General features: G+C 43.5%; 2 protein-coding genes across 9 annotated transcripts in view; one reads left to right on the top strand and one right to left on the bottom strand.

Moving 5' to 3' along the window:
- The first annotated feature begins 1,700 nt into the window (after positions 1-1,700).
- Positions 1,701-3,301, top strand: LOC130489570 (ubiquinol-cytochrome-c reductase complex assembly factor 5). The gene is made up of 2 exons (XM_056863328.1): positions 1,701-1,891; positions 3,163-3,301. The coding sequence occupies exons 1-2, from the start codon at positions 1,741-1,743 to the stop codon at positions 3,219-3,221; spliced, it is 210 nt and encodes a 69-aa protein (XP_056719306.1). The 5' UTR covers positions 1,701-1,740; the 3' UTR covers positions 3,222-3,301.
- A 14,187-nt stretch (positions 3,302-17,488) lies between these two features.
- Positions 17,489-18,172, bottom strand: part of PBRM1 (polybromo 1) — a 62,251-nt gene continuing 61,567 nt past the window's right edge. For all 8 annotated transcript variants that reach the window (XM_056863282.1, XM_056863258.1, XM_056863275.1 and 5 more), the window contains one exon: positions 17,489-18,134. In XM_056863282.1, the coding sequence (XP_056719260.1) occupies positions 17,962-18,134 (173 nt within the window). In that variant the 3' untranslated portion in view covers positions 17,489-17,961. The remainder of the gene's footprint in view (positions 18,135-18,172) is intronic.

Genomic DNA, 18,172 nt, shown 5'->3' with positions numbered 1-18,172 from the left:
TTAAGGTGCTACTGGACTCTTACCTGAAGATGTGAGCTGTGGCTCCCGAAAGCTCATACCCTACCAGAAAATATTTTTGTGTGTCTTTAAGGTGCTACTGGACTCTTACCTGAAGAAGTGAGCTGTGGCTCCCGAAAGCTCATACCCTACCAGAAAATATTGTTAGTCTTTAAGGTGCTACTGGACTCTTGCTCTTTTCTACTAGTCTTTGATAGACCACGATAGGTAGCCGTGTTAGGCTGTCTGTCTGTAGCAGTAGAAAAGAGCAAGAGTCCAGTAGCGCCTTAAAGACTGACACGATTTCTGGCAGGGTGAGTGAGCTTTAAAGACTGACACTTCTTCAGATAGTCTTTGATCATTGGACAACAACGGCGATTCGATCGCAGCCTTTCGCCTGCTCTTTACAAACGCGCTGGAGGGTGGCCCGTGACACTTAAGGGGACCTGTTTTGGGGCAAACAGGCCCAGGCCTGAGCTGGTGAGCGTGTGCGCATGCTCCCCGGGCCGGGGATGCCGCCAGAACGTCCTACTCACAGCCCTCAGGGATCTCCCCGTTCATCTCAGAAGCTCCGCCCAGATGAGCGTCGGCAGCTCCCCAAGCCAATCAGGCCCTTTTCCGCGAACGCGTTGGGTCACGTGACGCGCTTCCTCCGACGTCTTGCGTGCTCTGCCCTTCAGTTCGCGCCCAAGGTGAGGGGCGGGCGGGAGCGTCGGTTGTGCGACTCGGGGGGTGGGGGGTATCGGGGTGTTGTCGTTGTGACCCGGAGTGGGAAAGAGCTGCTGGAAACGGTGTGTGGGAACAAGAAGAAGAAGAAAAAAAAGAGCCTCGTGGCGCCTCAAAAACGCATTAAAGACTGAAGGGCCTCTGAGAACCCCTGTCCGTGTCGTGGTTGGCATCGGACAGGGGTCTCCCAGGCCCAGCTTCAGACCTCTCCTTCGCCATACAAGCTCGCTGTGCTATTCAGTATGCAGTATTGTATACTCAAAAAGGATGCGTAGTCCTAAACCGAACTACGCCGTTCTAAATCTGTTAAAGTCACTGATTACACTTTAAATATATATTTTTAAAAGCGAGATGCTGTAGCCAAGTGGCGGGAGTCTGCCAATCGCACCTGTTCTGTTTCGTAGGATTGCCTTGCGACCCCCAAGTATCATGAATTGGGACCCTAAACAAAAGGAAATGATAGAACTCATAAAATTGTATGCTGCAATCTTATGCATGCTGACTTTGGGAATAGTATCTGTACTCAAATGACTAACTAGGCTATATTCTAAACACAAAATAATCTAGCAGGCTTTGAATTCCACACATTAAAATTATTCAGGTGATTACTGCAGACCAAATGGTGGAATTATTTGCATTTCATACTGGTAATGCTTACTTGGCTCACATTTGGTGCTAAGTAAAAGCTTAATATAATACTAGGAACAAAGTTCTTAGGTTTGTGTGTGTATAGTGTATGTGTAAATCAGTGATCTTTAGGAACAAGTGAGAGGATCGGGCTGGCCTTGAACCAAGCTGTTCCTTATGTGCTTATAAACATCCCTGAGATCAGACTGCACAGCTCTTCATTTGAGCAAAGGCACAAGGTATAATGACCAGTATGAGATATGTAGGTGAAACTCAGTTGGTGTTTTTCTACCTATACTTAATGCAGTTTTGCTGGTTACTTTCATATTGTTGCTGTGTCTTCCAGGATTAGCCCAACACCCTTGCAGAGGTTCTAAAAGTCCTTGTAAAATGCTGGTTAAGCATAAAATAAGACGGTTATTGCTCATGGTGCCAGGAAAGAAGCGTTTTGGTGTGTATAGATTTCTTCCTTTCTTCTTTATCCTTGGAGGTGCTATGGAGTGGTTCATGATCAACGTCCGAATCGGAAAAGAGACTTTTTGTACGTATTGTTTTAAGATGAACTATCTAACATCACATAGCAGATATTTTTACATTGTAATTGTTAAATGCTAGACTTGCTTATCATGCCCAGTTTGTATAACTCATTTTTGCTTTTAAAATAAGTTTAAAAACAAGCCAAGAGGCTGTGAGAAATCACGGGGAGGGACAACTGAAAAGTTTCCTTATGATTCCCATCTTCCCTTCCATGACACTATAGGATGGATGTTGATCTCTCCCCCACCCCGGCACTTAATTGCACTCCATTCCATGCCTCCCAGAAGACAGTGAGCATACGTAATCTTCATCAGGCCATTTTTGGTTTTTTAATTTACAAATAATTTGTATGCATATGTGAGAGCCCTTCGACTTTGCAAAAACCACTACCTTTTCTGTGGGTGAACCAGTTTTGCTGATATACACTTGATCATCAACTTCATTAAGTATTTATAGGGAATGACTGTATAAATAATCACATTGGAAGATTTGACTTGCTAGTGTTTGCCATTACTTTCAGCTTTAACAAAAAAATAGCTTTATGTAACGGACTGCTATTTTAATCCTTTTGATATCATTGGCCTGCATGCATTTAGTTACAAAAATACGATGTTTGTATTGTTTGGTGTTTAATGTGATGTTTTTATAATAAAAAAATTAATAATTAAAAAAGCTGATAGTATATAGGTGTACAGGCTTCTTTGCAGCTGCATGTTCAGTGACCTTCCTCCTCAAGGGGAAGGTTAGAGATGGGTAGTAGTTGGCTGAGGTATTCACATCCAAACTAGTTTTTTGAGAATGGGTGAACTAACCCAGATTTAAGATTATTCTGGTATCTGTTCTTCAAAACTGAACCACCAGTTCCAGGCAGCAAGGAAACAAACTTTTCTTGACTAGCTTTCAGCAGCAAGAATGATTACTGGTGCATCTTGCTGGCGCTCATCCTCATGGCGCTGAGTACATCCTCTGCACTGACAGCTAAAAGTCTGAAACAAGTCCAAATAAAGTTTTTAAAGCTGCATTGAGCAGAATGAGCTTGTGACAAATTAACCGCAGTAGGAAAAAGATACCCTGTCTTTTGGGAAGTGGCTCCCCCATATCTTCCCATTGCTAGGTTTTTTTCCTCCTAAGGATGGTCTGTGCTACATCTGGTCTGCTTTTGTATTTATTTCCCTTTAAACTTTAATCACTTACTGTTGAGACTAGCTAAGAAAAAATACATGAAAGACATATTTAAAAACCACTTTTTTACAATCTTTTTTGTTTATTTTACAGATGATGTTTACCGTAGAAAGCGGTCTGAAAGACAGCATGAAAGTTTGGAACAAAGATGATTTTTCGCATTGAGTAGCTCATATGAATTCTGAAACCTAAATTCAATAAATAAGAGATATTTACTGTTAAAAGAAATGTGTAAGTTTTCAAATCTAACACTGACAGTAGCTGGTCCCATGGGACATGGTTTTCATACCCAGGTAGGACGCTCGCTGGTTCCTTATCATATCACACATCAGTATCCAGCGATAAGGCAATCTGCCATGAGCAGCAACCAAAGCAATGAAGCTCTACAAGCAGATGATCTTGAATTTTTGTAAGGAAGCAACGTTGTTTGCTCAGATGCGGACCAGAAGAATGGGAGCCAGCTGGAGTTGCAAATTGACTACACTGAACTCCAACAGAGTAAGGGGAGCAGAGTCCCTGTTAGTCTGCCCCAGGTTTCTCACAGGACCATCATCCTGTCCCCCAGGATAAGGGAGGTATCCTCATTGAACTGACAAGTCTTGTCATCCCTCTCATTTAGCTGTTCTTTTTCTTCTCCCGCTGAAGATGGATTTACCATTCTGGATGTAGAAGATGGTATTCATTTATCCTGAGCTATACAGTATTCTGGTATCCAGGAACTATGTAAGATGAAGGCATATTATATTGGCATTTTAGAAGTGATGATTTATCCTGCTTGAGACTGTTTCATCATGAGCTTATATGTGTACATAAACTGACTAATGCAAACGGGGTGTACTGAATCTTACTCATTTAGGAATGACTGGCATGGCAGTATCTTTGGGAAATGATTGTATCTTAAAAGACTGTTTCACAATCTAATACAAGATAGTAATTGGTTCTTGTAGGTTATCCGGGCTGTGTAACCGTGGTCTTGGAATTTTCTTTCCTGACGTTTCGCCAGCAACTGTGGCAGGCATCTTCAGAGTAGTAACACTGAAGGACAGTGTCTCTCAGTGTCAAGGGTGTAGGAAGAGTAATATATAGTCAGAAAGGGGTTGGGTTTGAGCTGAGTATTGTCCTGCAAAAGTATTGTCCTGTAAGTATCAAGATAATGTGCTAATGAGGGTATGGTATGTTAATATGGAACCATTGTATCCTGAAGTGATCTGTTAATGTGTGTAATCCAAAGCTAATCTGTATGGCTATTGTTGAATGTTGTCTTTGTCTGGAGGTTTTTCAGGGCAGGAAGCCAAGCCTTATTCATTCTTAAACTCTCCTCTTTTCTGTTAAAGTTGTGCTGATGTTTATGAATTTCAATGGCTTCTCTGTGCAATCTGACAAAATAGTTGGTAGAATTGTCCAGTCTTTCAGTGTCTTGGAATAAGACCCTGTGTCCTGTTTGTGTCAGTCCATGTTCAGCCACTGCTGATTTCTCAGGTTGGCCAAGTCTGCAGTATCTTTCATGTTCTTTTATCCTTGTTTGTATGCTGCGTTTTGTGGTCCCGATGTAAACTTCTCCACAGCTGCAAGGTATACGATATACTCCTGCAGAGGTGAGGGGGTCTCTTTTGTCTTTTGCTGATCGTAGCATTTGTTGTATTTTCTTGGTGGGTTTAAACACTGTTTGTAGGTTATGTTTTTTCAAAAGTTTCTCCATCCTATCAGTGACTCCTTTAATAAATGGCAAGAATACCTTTCCTATGGGAGACTCAAGAAAAACAGTCTCCCATAGGAAAGGTATTCTTGCCATTTATTAAAGGAGTCACTGATAGGATGGAGAAACTTTTGAAAAAACATAACCTACAAACAGTGTTTAAACCCACCAAGAAAATACAACAAATGCTACGATCAGCAAAAGACAAAAGAGACCCCCTCACCTCTGCAGGAGTATATCGTATACCTTGCAGCTGTGGAGAAGTTTACATCGGGACCACAAAACGCAGCATACAAACAAGGATAAAAGAACATGAAAGATACTGCAGACTTGGCCAACCTGAGAAATCAGCAGTGGCTGAACATGGACTGACACAAACAGGACACAGGGTCTTATTCCAAGACACTGAAAGACTGGACAATTCTACCAACTATTTTGTCAGATTGCACAGAGAAGCCATTGAAATTCATAAACATCAGCACAACTTTAACAGAAAAGAGGAGAGTTTAAGAATGAATAAGGCTTGGCTTCCTGCCCTGAAAAACCTCCAGACAAAGACAACATTCAACAATAGCCATACAGATTAGCTTTGGATTACACACATTAACAGATCACTTCAGGATACAATGGTTCCATATTAACATACCATACCCTCATTAGCACATTATCTTGATACTTACAGGACAATACTTTTGCAGGACAATACTCAGCTCAAACCCAACCCCTTTCTGACTATATATTACTCTTCCTACACCCTTGACACTGAGAGACACTGTCCTTCAGTGTTACTACTCTGAAGATGCCTGCCACAGTTGCTGGCGAAACGTCAGGAAAGAAAATTCCAAGACCACGGTTACACAGCCCGGATAACCTACAAGAACCAATGAACTCTGACCGTGAAAGCCTTCGACAATACAAGATAGTAATGTTTGTGACAAATGTTGTATAAGATTTGTGGTATGATTGATTGTATCCTCGTATCATACATGGAGGTAGCCCTTAAAACATGGATCATGCTAAAGGTCTTACTGTGGATCTCAGAAGAAAATAATGTATAAAAGTTTCAAGAACCACTATATTGTATTAAGAAATAAGTTATCATTTTCTGCTGCCTCCTTAAGTCTCACTTAAATATATGGTAATGTTCTTAGTGGCATCTTGGAATTTAATTTAGTAGAGAGTGGCTATTTCATCAAACTGGGAAACATACTGGAGACCGAGTCCTATGAGGAAAGGTTGAAGGAGCTGGGTATGTTTAGCCTGAAGAGAAGACTGAGAGGGGATATGATAACCATCTTCAAGTACTTGAAGGGCTGTCATATAGAGGAGGGTGCTGAGTTGTTTTCTGTTGCCCCAGAAGGTCGGACCAGAACCAATGGGTTGAAATTAAATCAAAAGAGTTTCCATCTAGACATTAGGAAGATTTTTCTAACAGTTAAGAGTGGTTCCTCAGTGGAACAGGCTTCCTTGGGAGGTGGTAATGCTCCTTCCCTGGAGGTTTTTAAGCAGAGGCTAGATGGCCATGTGTCAGCAATGTTGATTCTATGACCTTAGGCAGTTCATGAGAGGGAGGGCATCTTGGCCGTCTTCTGGGCATGGAGTAGGGGTCACTGGGGGTAGTTGTGAAATTCCTGCATTGTGCAGGGGGTTGGACTAGGTGACCCTAGTGGCCCCTTCCAACTCTGATTCTATACCAGCACTGGAGCACTATCCTGTACAGCTGAAGTTGAAGGATACAACTGTCAGTGCCTGAGGACGGTACTGAAGTTTTAAGGATAGGATCTGTACGCCACAGAAACAACAGTATCTCCTGCTGTGCAGATGATACAACAGAGTGAGGTTGAAACTGCTTTCCATTTAACAGTGCTAACTAGACTTAAAGGCTATGCAAATACTAACCCTAGCCCATTTCGGGGGGGGGGATCTTTCCAGGTGGTTATAGAAATTGATGTTAACTTTTCCAACCAGAGAGTAGCGCAGTTTTCAAAGATGCTGTAAAAGAGCTCATTAAAGCTTAGCAGTATGATCCAGCAGTTTCTCTACGCCATCTGAGTTGAAGCAAGGCACTCAGCTTCTCGCAGCCCCTGATCATATTTTATTCACGAAGAACTTCCAGTAGCCCCATTTTGGGGGCTACTGGAATAATGGAAAACCATCGTCCCTCTTAAGGCATGGCAACCTGCACGCTTTCATCCACATCTCCCTTCTGTGAGGTGCTGAAGAACCCTGGGTACAGCAAGGTGGTTAAGCTTTTCATCTATGTACCGTACTTTTCACCAGATGTGGAAACATCTCAGGGCAACATGGAACAGCTTATACTTTCAAAACCAGTCAGCACCTACCTTGCACCTCTGAGATTGTAGCACAATGACACAATAAAATGTGAAGTTAAGATTGCCTCTACCGTATCTTCAGCATCTTGGATGAGCACTGTCCTTTTGTCATTCAGGTTAGCAATGGATTTCAAAGGCGGTACTATATAGTATTGGATTCCACACTAGGATAAAAATATTGGTGTTGCACCAGCTAATTCACTTCCATTTTCATGTTTGACATAGATAAATTACAAATCAACTGAATTGCTGGTTCTATCCGGGCTGTGTGACCGTGGTCTTGGTATTTTCTTTCCTGACGTTTCGCCAGCAGCTGTGGCAGGCATCTTCAGAGGAGTAACACTGAAGGAGAGACACTGTCCTTCAGTGTTACTCCTCTGAATATGCCTGCCACAGCTGCTGGCGAAAAGTCAGGAAAGAAAATACCAAGACCACGGTCACACAGCCCAGATAGCCTACAACACTGGTTCCCAACCAGGGGTCCATGGACCCCCAGGGGTCCACGAGAACTAAATTAAGGTCCGCAAAACAGTTATAAACCCATAATAAATATTTTCAATTAAAAGTTCTCTATTATAAAAATATATATTCAAATATTATTCTAAGTTTAATGTTTAACAGTTATGATTAAAGTTTATTTTCAAATTCTCAGAATTTTTATTTTGAACCTTGGGGTCCCTGCACCGAACAAAAAAGTCCTAGTGGTCCCTGGTCAAAAAAAGGTTGGGAACCACTGGCCTACAAGAACCGATGAACTCTGACCGTGAAAGCCTTCGACAATATTTTTTACAACTGAATTGCCTTGCAGTACATTTCTTCCAATACTCCAGTTGCTCTAAACAGTTCTACTTTCATATCTCCATAAAGAACAGGAACTGCATTAGGTAGTCTTTTGGCTATTCATATCTGCTTGTTAGAAATTTCACATTTTAATTTGAAACCAGACCCCCAGACGCAGGTCATTCTCGCTCTGAGAGAGAAGGGCATCTATGATTGGGTGTTTCGGCTTCGCTTGCTTCGGGAGGCAGGACCTTAAAAACTTTCACTCCCACTTCCTGTCTCCTGGGAAACGGCCCCCCTTCTTCTCCAGTTCTTTCCTGCCTCGCTATCGGGAGAGCGTGTTTTTTTTCCCAACTCTCTGCAGCTTTAGGAAAGTTCCTTTTTCTTATCTGATTCTTCTTATCCAAATCTAATCTATTTAAATCTATTCTATCTTAATCTTCTCTTCCTTCACTGTTTTCCCTCTGTTTAGGCTTTTAATAGAGGGCAACGGTCGAGTAGCGAGTTCCCGCCAAAACAAAATGGCGGACGATCGCCCCGACCAATACATCGCCCAGGGCGATTTGGACCCCTCTCTGCTGAGACCAGCCGCAGGAGGAGACCAGCCCTCTTGCAGCTATTCTGCAGGCGCTAAAGGCAAGAAAAAAGCCGCGCCTAGAAAAAAGAAAATCGGGTCGGCGCACGGGAAAGCGGCCAAGCGCCTCCTCAACGCCGCCCGTGGTCACAGAGCCCCGAAGGTACCAAAAATGAGCGCGTCTCCTCCTCACCTCCAAAGCGCTCAGGGACACACAGCAGCGCTGACCGCTCCGTTCCCAGACCCCCGAAATGAGCACACAGCGGCTATGTCCGCTCCGTCTCTAGCCCGCGGCGCGGAGCACACAGTGGTGGCAACCGCTCCGTCTCCTCGTGATGGCGCCGCTTCAACCTTGCAGGGGCCAGTCGCAGAAGTCTCCTTTGGTAATGTACCTACGCAGTCGGTTCCCATGGGGGCGGAGGGACTGGTGGGGGGACTAGAATTCTTAAGAGCAGAGTTATCTGCCCTAGTGAGGGATTCTTTTGCCGAAGGCCTGAGAATGGTCAGCTTGTCTTCCCCAGCCCCTTCCCGCGGCCCTTTTACTTCGCGGGACCCTCCCCCGACTCTCCACCAAATGGGGGCGGATTCACGCGCCAAAAGTAAAACGAGCAAGCATCGCCTTACAAAGGCTGATCTGAAGGCTCAATCCATGTCCTTTTCACAGCAGAAGGAACCCGATACCTCTCCCTTTTCCTCAGATGACGAAGGAAGGGAGAGAGAGGAAGGCGAATTCTCTTCTAGTGAAGAGGAAGAGGGGGCAGAAAATAAGCAGAACAGAATTTTTAATGCTGAGGATTTTCCCTCTCTTCTGACTAAAACCCTGGCAGCCTTAGATCTATCAGAGGAGGCCGCAGCTCCCCCTACTGGAAAAGGGAAAGGCTCAAGGGAATTTTTTCATATGAATGACTCACCTTCCAAATTCATCCCTGTTCCAGATTATTTCACTGGGCTAGTTAAGGCCGAATGGACTAAGCCTCTGGGGGGGGAAAGGGCCCCTCAATTCACCAAAACGTTTTACAACTTGGCAACTGCTTCAGCTGAACTACTTCGGGTTCCCACAGTTGAATCCCGTTTCAGCCCTGCACTCTGCAGACTTGGCTACGGAAGAGGGCCATGTAATGATTAGAGATCCTGTGGATCGCAAGGTTGAGCTAGCCTGCAAACGTTCACATGAAGCCTCAGCGCTAGCTACCAGTGTGTCCATCACTTCAGCCTTAGTCTCTAGGGCAGCTATTGTTTGGGTCAGGAAGTTAGCCCAGCTTATACCCGAAGACGATAGGAACGCTCTTGAGGGGGTGTCAAGGATACTTAAAGCGGTTTCCTTCCTGGCTGATTCCTCATTGGATTCCACGGTCTTTTCTGCAAGAGCCTTGGCCACTTCAGTGGCGGCTAGGAGGGCCATGTGGATCCGCCCTTGGCAAGTTGGACACCGCTCCAAAATCGTTCTGATGTGCTACCCGTATCAAGGTGGCAAGTTGTTTGGGGAATCCTTAGAATCTATCTTAGTTGAAACCAAAGATAAAAAGAAGGCCCTCCCCAAGGTCCTAAGCAAGGATTACAAATATCACAGCCAGACTCCCTTTCGGTCCTCCCATACCCTATCACGTTACAGACCTGACAATAGAAGAGGCCAGTGGAATTCACAGCGTGGGTCCTTTCGTAGGGGAGGTCGCTTCTCCAGGTCCTCCCGCTTCTCCAATAATCAGTCGGATAGAGGGGACAAAGCCCCACGTCAGCCCAAACAATGACGCTCTTCTGCAGCCTGTGGGGGGCAGGCTCAAGTTTTTCCAGGACCATTGGTCCTCCTCCCTTCCAGACCCCTGGGTTCTAAAAATAGTGACACAGGGCTATCAAATAGAATTTTTCAGGAATCCTCCAGACCGTGTGGTGCCTTCCCCACGTCCCATGAACAAAGAGAAACGGCTCAGAACATCGGCGGCCATTCGTCACCTTCTGGACATCTGTGCCATAGAAGAAGTCCCTTCGCTGGAGAGAAGATCCGGAGTCTACTCTATCTTCTTTACAGTGCCAAAAAGGGCGGCAGCTGGCGAGCCGTTCTCGATTTAAAGTTTCTAAACAAATTCATCTATCGAAAAAAGTTCCGCATGGAGACTCTGAAGTCGATTTCAGAGGCCCTCAGACCAGGGGACTTCCTCAGTGGACCTCAGGGAAGCGTATCTTCACATCCCAATTCATCCTTCACACCGCAGATATTTGTGTTTACAGTTCCAAAATCTACACTACCAGTTCACAGCCCTCACGTTTGGTCTCACATCGGCCCCGCGAGTGTTCTCCAAGGTGATGATAACCTTGGTGGCCCTGGCTCCCGAGAGAGGCATAAGGCTTCATCCCTATCTGGATGATCTCCTGATTTGTGCTTCTTCAGAACGCCAGAGCCAAGAACACACAACTATAGTCCTGCAGATGCTGGCAGAGCATGGCTTCCTGACAAACTTCGAGAAGAGTCAGTTGATTCCATCACAGCACATTCGTCATCTGGGAGTTTATATCAATACCTCCGCCAACCTTCTCATCTTGCCAGAGGACAAGATCTCCAGAATATGCGACTTATCCAAGAAGACGATCACTGCCAAATCATCTCGGCTGATGCTTCTAGCCAAACTCCAAGGCATGATGATTGCATGCATCCAATCTGTGCGGTGGGCCAGGCTGCATGCAAGACCTCTTCAGGATTTCCTCAAGTCTTACCAATCGGACATCACTCGAAAACGGGACAAACTCCTAGTCGTTCCAGAACAAGTCAAGTCCAGTTTGATCTGGTGGTCGGAGTCCACCAACCTATCCAGGGGACTCCCCTTCATCAGGCCCACACCGACGGAGATTTTTACAGATGCCTGTCTCTCGGGATGGGGAGCCACTCTCCTGGGTCAGCCAGCCCAGGGGGTATGGAACTCCAGAGAAAGAAAACTTCATATCAATGCCCTAGAGACCAGAGCCGTTCTAAAGGCCTTGAAATTCTTTCAGACACAGATCCGGGGCGTGGACCTCCTGGTAAGGACAATGTGGCCACCAAGGCTCACATCAACAAACAGGGGGGGTCCCGCTCGGTGATTCTCAGCAGGGAAGCCAGACGGTTGATGCTCTGGGCCGAAACCAACCTATCCTCCATCGCAGCAGAACACATTCAAGGGAACTTGTACGTGCAAGCAGACTGGCTCAGCAGGGAAACCCTGAGCGAAGCAGAGTGGTCTCTCCACCAAGAAGTATTCCTCCAGATCTCCCTACGATTCGGTCATCCAAGTGTAGATCTGTTCGCAGCACGCGGAAACCATCAACTTCCCAGGTTCTACTCCAGATACAAGCAGAGCGGAGTGGAACAGACCGACGCACTGGTGTCCCTGTGGCCGAGAGAGCTCCTCTATGCCTTTCCCCCGCTACCCTTAATTCCACGAGTGTTACGCCGTATACGAGGTCTAAGGGCGTCGGTGATCCTTGTTGCTCCTTATTGGCCATGTCAACCTTGGTTTCCAGTCCTGAGAGAATTGTCCACCCAGGAGCCTTGGAGACTACCGGACAGGGAAGATCTTCTGCATCAAGGTCCGATCCTTCACCCCAATCCAGGATGGTACAGGCTGACCGCCTGGGCATTGAAAGGGACAGGTTCCTAGGCTTAGGCTACTCTCCAGAGATTACGGACACCCTCTTAGCATCTCGGAGACCTTCGACAATCAGGATATATAATTCTTCCTGGAAAGCCTTTGCCAGATGGAGCCGTCGTAAACATGTCAACCCGCTAAAACCACGTGTGTCAGATGTTCTAGCCTTTCTGCAGGATGGGCGTAAGCAGGGGTTGAAGGTTTCCACACTACGCCGGCAGCTGGCCGCCATTGCCACCATAGTTCCCAAGATCTCAGGTTTTCCAATTGCCAGACATCCTCACATCCAGGCCTTTTTGAGAGGTGTAGTGTTAATTTCTCCGCCTGTCGTCCATAGGTTTCCGACATGGAGTTTGCACACGGTCCTAACGGCCTTAACCAAAGCCCCTTTTGAACCTCTGCGCCAAGTGGACCTCACTTGGCTCCGCATGAAGACACTATTCCTAACGGCAGTGACATCAGCCCGACGGGTTTCAGAGCTTAGTGCCCTGTCGGTCAGACCAGGCCTGTGTACCTTTCACGCGGATAAGGTAGTCCTTAGGCCTGACCCGTCCTTCTGCCCCCAAATTAATTCTAGGTTCCATAGGGAACAGGAAATAGTTTTGCCTTCCTTTTGTCCCCATCCAAAAACATTAAAAGAAAAAGAATGGCATTCCCTAGATCTGAGACGTGCCTTGCGAATCTACATTAGACGCACAGGCCCCTGTAGGACTTCTGATGCTCTTTTTATCAATCTTTCCCCTCCCAACAAGGGGAAAGCCATGTCACGGGCAGCTATTAGCAGAGCCATCACGAAGTGTATTTCTCAGGCTTACACACACAGTAACCTAACGGTCCCTTCGAGAATCACGGCCCATTCAGTCAGGAGCGCGGCCACTTTTATGGCCTTTGACCGCAGGGCCCCCTTAGAAGAAATATGCAAGGCTGCAACGTGGTCCTCCATATCCACGTTTGTTAGGCACTATAAGTTAAATCTGTATGCTTCAGCGGATGCCACCTTCGGTAGGCGCGTCCTTCAGAGCGTACTACAGGACATCTAAGCCCACCCTTTAGGGGACAGCTCTGGTATGTCCCAATCATAGATGCCCTTCTCTCTCAGAGCGAGAACGAGCCTTGATTACTTACCGTGAAGGCTCCTTCTGCTCTGAGATACGAAGGGCATCTCCCCGCCCAGACGTCCTGCATCAGTTGGTTCCTAGTAAGATTAGTTTAACGTTAGACAGTACTTTGTTAGTCCTGTTACTTACCTCTCTGTCTTCCGTTATTATGTTATACCATGACTTATATCTGCAGATGTTCTTTCTCCTTGTTATTGCTTGTTGTTCATAACCTGTTTTTTCTAAGTACTACCTTCCTGGGGGACTTATATTTGAGCCCATTAGCTTCTCGGAAAGTTTTGAACTGGAGAAGAAGGGGGGCGTTTCCCAGGAGACAGGAAGTGGGAGTGAAAGTTTTTAAGGTCCTGCCTCCCGAAGCAAGCGAAGCCGAAACACCCAATCATAGATGCCCTTCGTATCTCAGAGCAGAAGGAGCCTTCACGGTAAGTAATCAAGGCTCGTTCTCCTGAGAGGAAACCAATGCTTCCAGAATCTTACAAAAATAAAATCTGAAAACTTTTTTAAAGCCTACTCAGATCCAGAGTTCTCTGTGTCACCTACATTATAAACTTGGTTAGGCATGGGCCAACTGTACGGTATTTGCTTTGCATGCAGAAAGGCCCAGGCTCTGGTCTCTAGATGAAGAGATCTCAAATAGCAAATGTTGGGAAAGACACTGGAGAGCTACCTCCCAACAGAATGCTGAGCTAGATGGACCAACGATCTAATTCAGTATAAGAGTTTCCTATTTGGACTGCATTGACACATTATAGGACATTGTAATTATGTTACACCATAGCCATTTTCAATAGGATTTTCACAATCCAGTTGCATATGATAGCTAAAGTGTAATGGCAGCTCAATATCTAATGTGTGGATACAGCCCTAGGTCTTATGAAATTATGTTTAAAACCTCTGTGAATCACATATTCCATAAACTACATATAGGAACTCAAGACAAGTGAATCCACAAGACCATAATAATTTGAAAATCTGCCTATTTTAAGAACTATATAAATGTAGAATGGGGTCTAAGGTTTTGCTTCACATAAGTAGAATCAAATGTACTGGGACTATGACAGAAAATACAGTCTTCACGTGTGTTCAGAAGAGAAGTTTTGTTATATTTTCGATAAAAAATTTACATTTACAAAAAACTTAATCCACCCAGGCTGCAAACTAGTGTACAGATTTCAATCCATTTTGATTTAATATTCAGCTATGAAATAATCCCTAGAGATGTATGACATCATCATACTTATGCTCCTTAGATCCACTGGATTTGGGTGATAATTCATCAGCCATGCAGCAGAGCAAATTAGAGACTTCTTTCATTCATACCAAAGTTTGTTTCTTTGGGGGAATGGTGTTCAGTTCTGCTAATACCACACATCTCTCCCTTTTCCTCAAATCTGGTCATCTAATACTATAACAAACAGTGTATACAACCTACTTTTTACTGTGCTTTCTTTACAGGGCAAGTGCAGGAAAACTAAAATTAATACAACATCTCAATGGAACAATCAAACCTGGTTAATCCAAACTGCAAACTATTTTTATTTAAATTAAAAGCCTCAGAAAAACAAACTGATAGTACATGCACATTGACTAGTTATCATTTTACTCGATGGAGTATACAACCAGGAGTAAAAATGAGGCATGGATTAACCAGGTCCAAAAGCACATATGCTGAAAAGTTATAAACATCAACTTCAATTATTACATGAACAAGTTGCTCTTCAAGGAAAGAGCAGGGAATAAGGAGTAGGAGATGAGCACTTCCAATTGGTTTAATGAAATATATATTTTCCACTCACGCAAACCAACCACTTCCCATACTTTTATTTCCATAGTCAAAGACCTTTTATTCTAATACAGTGCGTGGCTGTGGAAAACAACAAATGGGTTCAAATGGCCACAAATAAGACATAATTTGCTTTCTTGAACAATTTATAATTAGAATAGCGTTCCATTAGCTGGTTGTGCAATACTGGATTGTAGCCACCAAATCTTAAACCCTATGTGTTACTGACATGCTTCCAATACACAGAGACATGATTTTGGAATAAATTAAAATAATTAGGGCCAGCCCAACAGTCTACGGGCAGTGCTCTGCACTGCCATAAAGAAAAGGCTAATGCCTCATTTACAGTTCTAACTGTTTACTCCCGGTCCACTAGGAGTGGTAAAGCTGCCCTTAGCTTGAAAGCCTGGGAAAGACAAAGCTGCAGATTATTCAACACTGATCCTTCTGACATGTACAGCTTCCAAAAGGTGTCTTCCTGTTCTTAAAAGAAGTATACTCTTAAAAAATAAATAATAAATAAATAAATTTCAGGTTCTTTGGTGTAATTTTTGCAATGCCTAAAAAATGATTGTATTAGTAAAGGTACGATGGTTCTAAGTACTAAAAAGAACTAAAACTTGCTTCCTTTTTTATAGTTGTTGAAAACTGCAATGTCTGAGGTAATGTCAAATATACTGGCCACGATCCAGAAAAGCACCCATGCACTCACTTAAGCATCTCCCAGCAAAATGAACTGGTTTGGTGCTAGGAGATAGTACAAAGCTAAGGAAAACCTCTGGATGCCTGCACAGACCTTGGTATAGCAGCACTTCTGGGTACCTATGATGTTCTAAAATATTGTCAAGGGGCTACAAACCAAGGGTATGCTTACACAGACTGTTCAGCTGTAGAATTTACAGACAGAAAACATTTCCTCTCTATAACGTTAATCAGTTTGTACTTTACATTAGTACCTCATTTGAAGTACTGAATCTTTTGGGGCTTGCATGCTAAACGAGCTACTTCCTGTTATCATTACACATCATTATTCAGTACCACTGAAACAGGCCCTAAACTATCAATTAATGTTACACGTAATTTACTTTTTCTAGGTTTGCATTAAAATAGGTAAGGAAATATAACTTTCATTAACTACACTAACAGTTGGTCCAATGAAGGTTATCTTTCCTGGCAAACCATTCATTCTCTAAAACCAATACGGTAACAAATATTTCTCAAATTACCTTGTAATCAAAATAAGGATCACACCACCATAATACTATGTGAATCTCATTATTCCAGGTTTATCTCGGTTAGTAGAAACTTCTTCAAATCTGTGCCTTTTATAAACTGAACTGTACCGATGAGCCTTTCCAATATTTGTCACAACTTCATGCTGTACTAACTATATAAACTCAAAGATTATTTCTGTAAACTACCAAATACATCCTGAGCAGCTGAAGGCCATGAAACTAGGAAATCCCATTGTGTACCGAGGTAACTAGCCAGACAACTTGTACAGCTAACTTCCAAGCAGTGGGGTGGCATTTGTTAACAGAAGAAAATTAAAAAGGTCAAAGGTCCAACTGGCCTTACCCAGGACTTCAGACATGCCTATAAGTAGTCTCCAGATTGCAAACCAGCATTAAAGAAGACAAATACTATAATACAAATGCCCTAAGACTGTGTTCCCAAGGAATTAACTTGGAAGTTTTATTTAAAAATGTAAGCATTTGATTCTATATATAGATAGATTCATCTGTCTATAAACCTTATTATACACTGTGTTGTCGTCATAAGCACTGCAGTACAGTTGTCGTAATTATGCATGTTAAAATTCTCGACAACTGGACGACAAGGCTTTTTTGCCAGTGTAAAGAACTTTTAGCTCACAAAATACCAAATCATTAACAGAACAAATGTTTTAAAATGCAAGTATCCTTTCCAAACATCTTGTTACTTACCTTTCACATTCAGAGTTAAAAATCTGTTTCAGACTTGCAATATTGACTTAAAACTGTATGAAGAATGAAATGTCCTGTTCTGCTTCTGGCGATAGGAATGTCAAAAAATCCTAAATAAGGTATCGGCTGATAAAACTTTGTACCTTTAAAAATTGTATTTTTAATATATACATGTTCTGTTACTGATTTGGAGATGAAAAGGCATGACATCTCCTATCAAAATCTGACCCATCTTAAGACAGCCAGATAGAAACATCTGCATGTTTCCTCGGTTATCCTCCCCAAGGGAGCTGCTTTGGTGATGAGTGGGCATCTCCTACTGGAGAAGTGCAGTAGACATCTGTTCTCTCCCTACACCAATGTCTGCCAGCACTGCACACAAGCTTTCTTATTTGTGTTGATGAATCTACTCCCACTATAAACAGTTCTGCAACAAATCAACTGGAACTTGCAGTACCAACAGAAGATAGTCTATCCAAAGTTCCTGCTTTGCCAATTTTTTCTGTCCTTTTATATCAAGCTCTGGGACCCTCAGAACAGCCACACAATTAAGGGTTTGCATTTACCAAGTTGATTCCCATACCCTCCACAGCCTAACAGTTTTATTTAGAGCAAGTAGTTTAGTTCATGTGATGTATCTGCCAGAAGTAACTACCCACACAAGTACAGGGATGCTCATTCTGCTAAGATGTTAACCAGGAGCGATTTCACATTTTTCTGCGCGAAACTGTAAACACTCTTTTGTTTTTTAAAAAATCAATGGCATCAGAAATCTCAGGGTAAAGAAAAGGATGAAACCTTGTTTTGCATTTATAACCAAATATGAGATCATCTTCCAAGTCAAAGAACCATATGCACAAGTCTGTATATTTAAGAAAAGTCAACATAATATAACAAAAAGTGAAATATACTTATTAAAAGTGTCCTTATATAAAAAAAAATCTTGCAATGTACAGTAAGATGCAATAAAAACAGTTTGCCCACCCCCACCAATAACTAAAACTGCTATTGTTCCACGAACTCTTTATATGTTGGTATCAAAAAGTTAAACATTTTCTATGTTGTACGCTTGACGGATATTAAGAGTATCTCTCAACATCAAGTCTCGGAGGCGCCACAGTGCATCTGCCATTGTCGTATGGGCCCCTTTGCTCTTCAACCAGTGCGTAGGAAGACGGCTCTCTTGTTCTTTTGAGAGATGGACATCACGCCTTCGTGCTGAAATGGTGAAAGGGCCGGCAGTTAAAAAGTGCCTT

Source organism: Euleptes europaea, chromosome 1 (genome assembly GCF_029931775.1).
Source record: "Euleptes europaea isolate rEulEur1 chromosome 1, rEulEur1.hap1, whole genome shotgun sequence".
NCBI lineage: Eukaryota > Metazoa > Chordata > Lepidosauria > Squamata > Sphaerodactylidae > Euleptes > Euleptes europaea.
The sequence above is the reverse complement of the archived record's forward strand: the minus strand, read 5'-3'. Positions and strand labels throughout refer to the sequence as shown.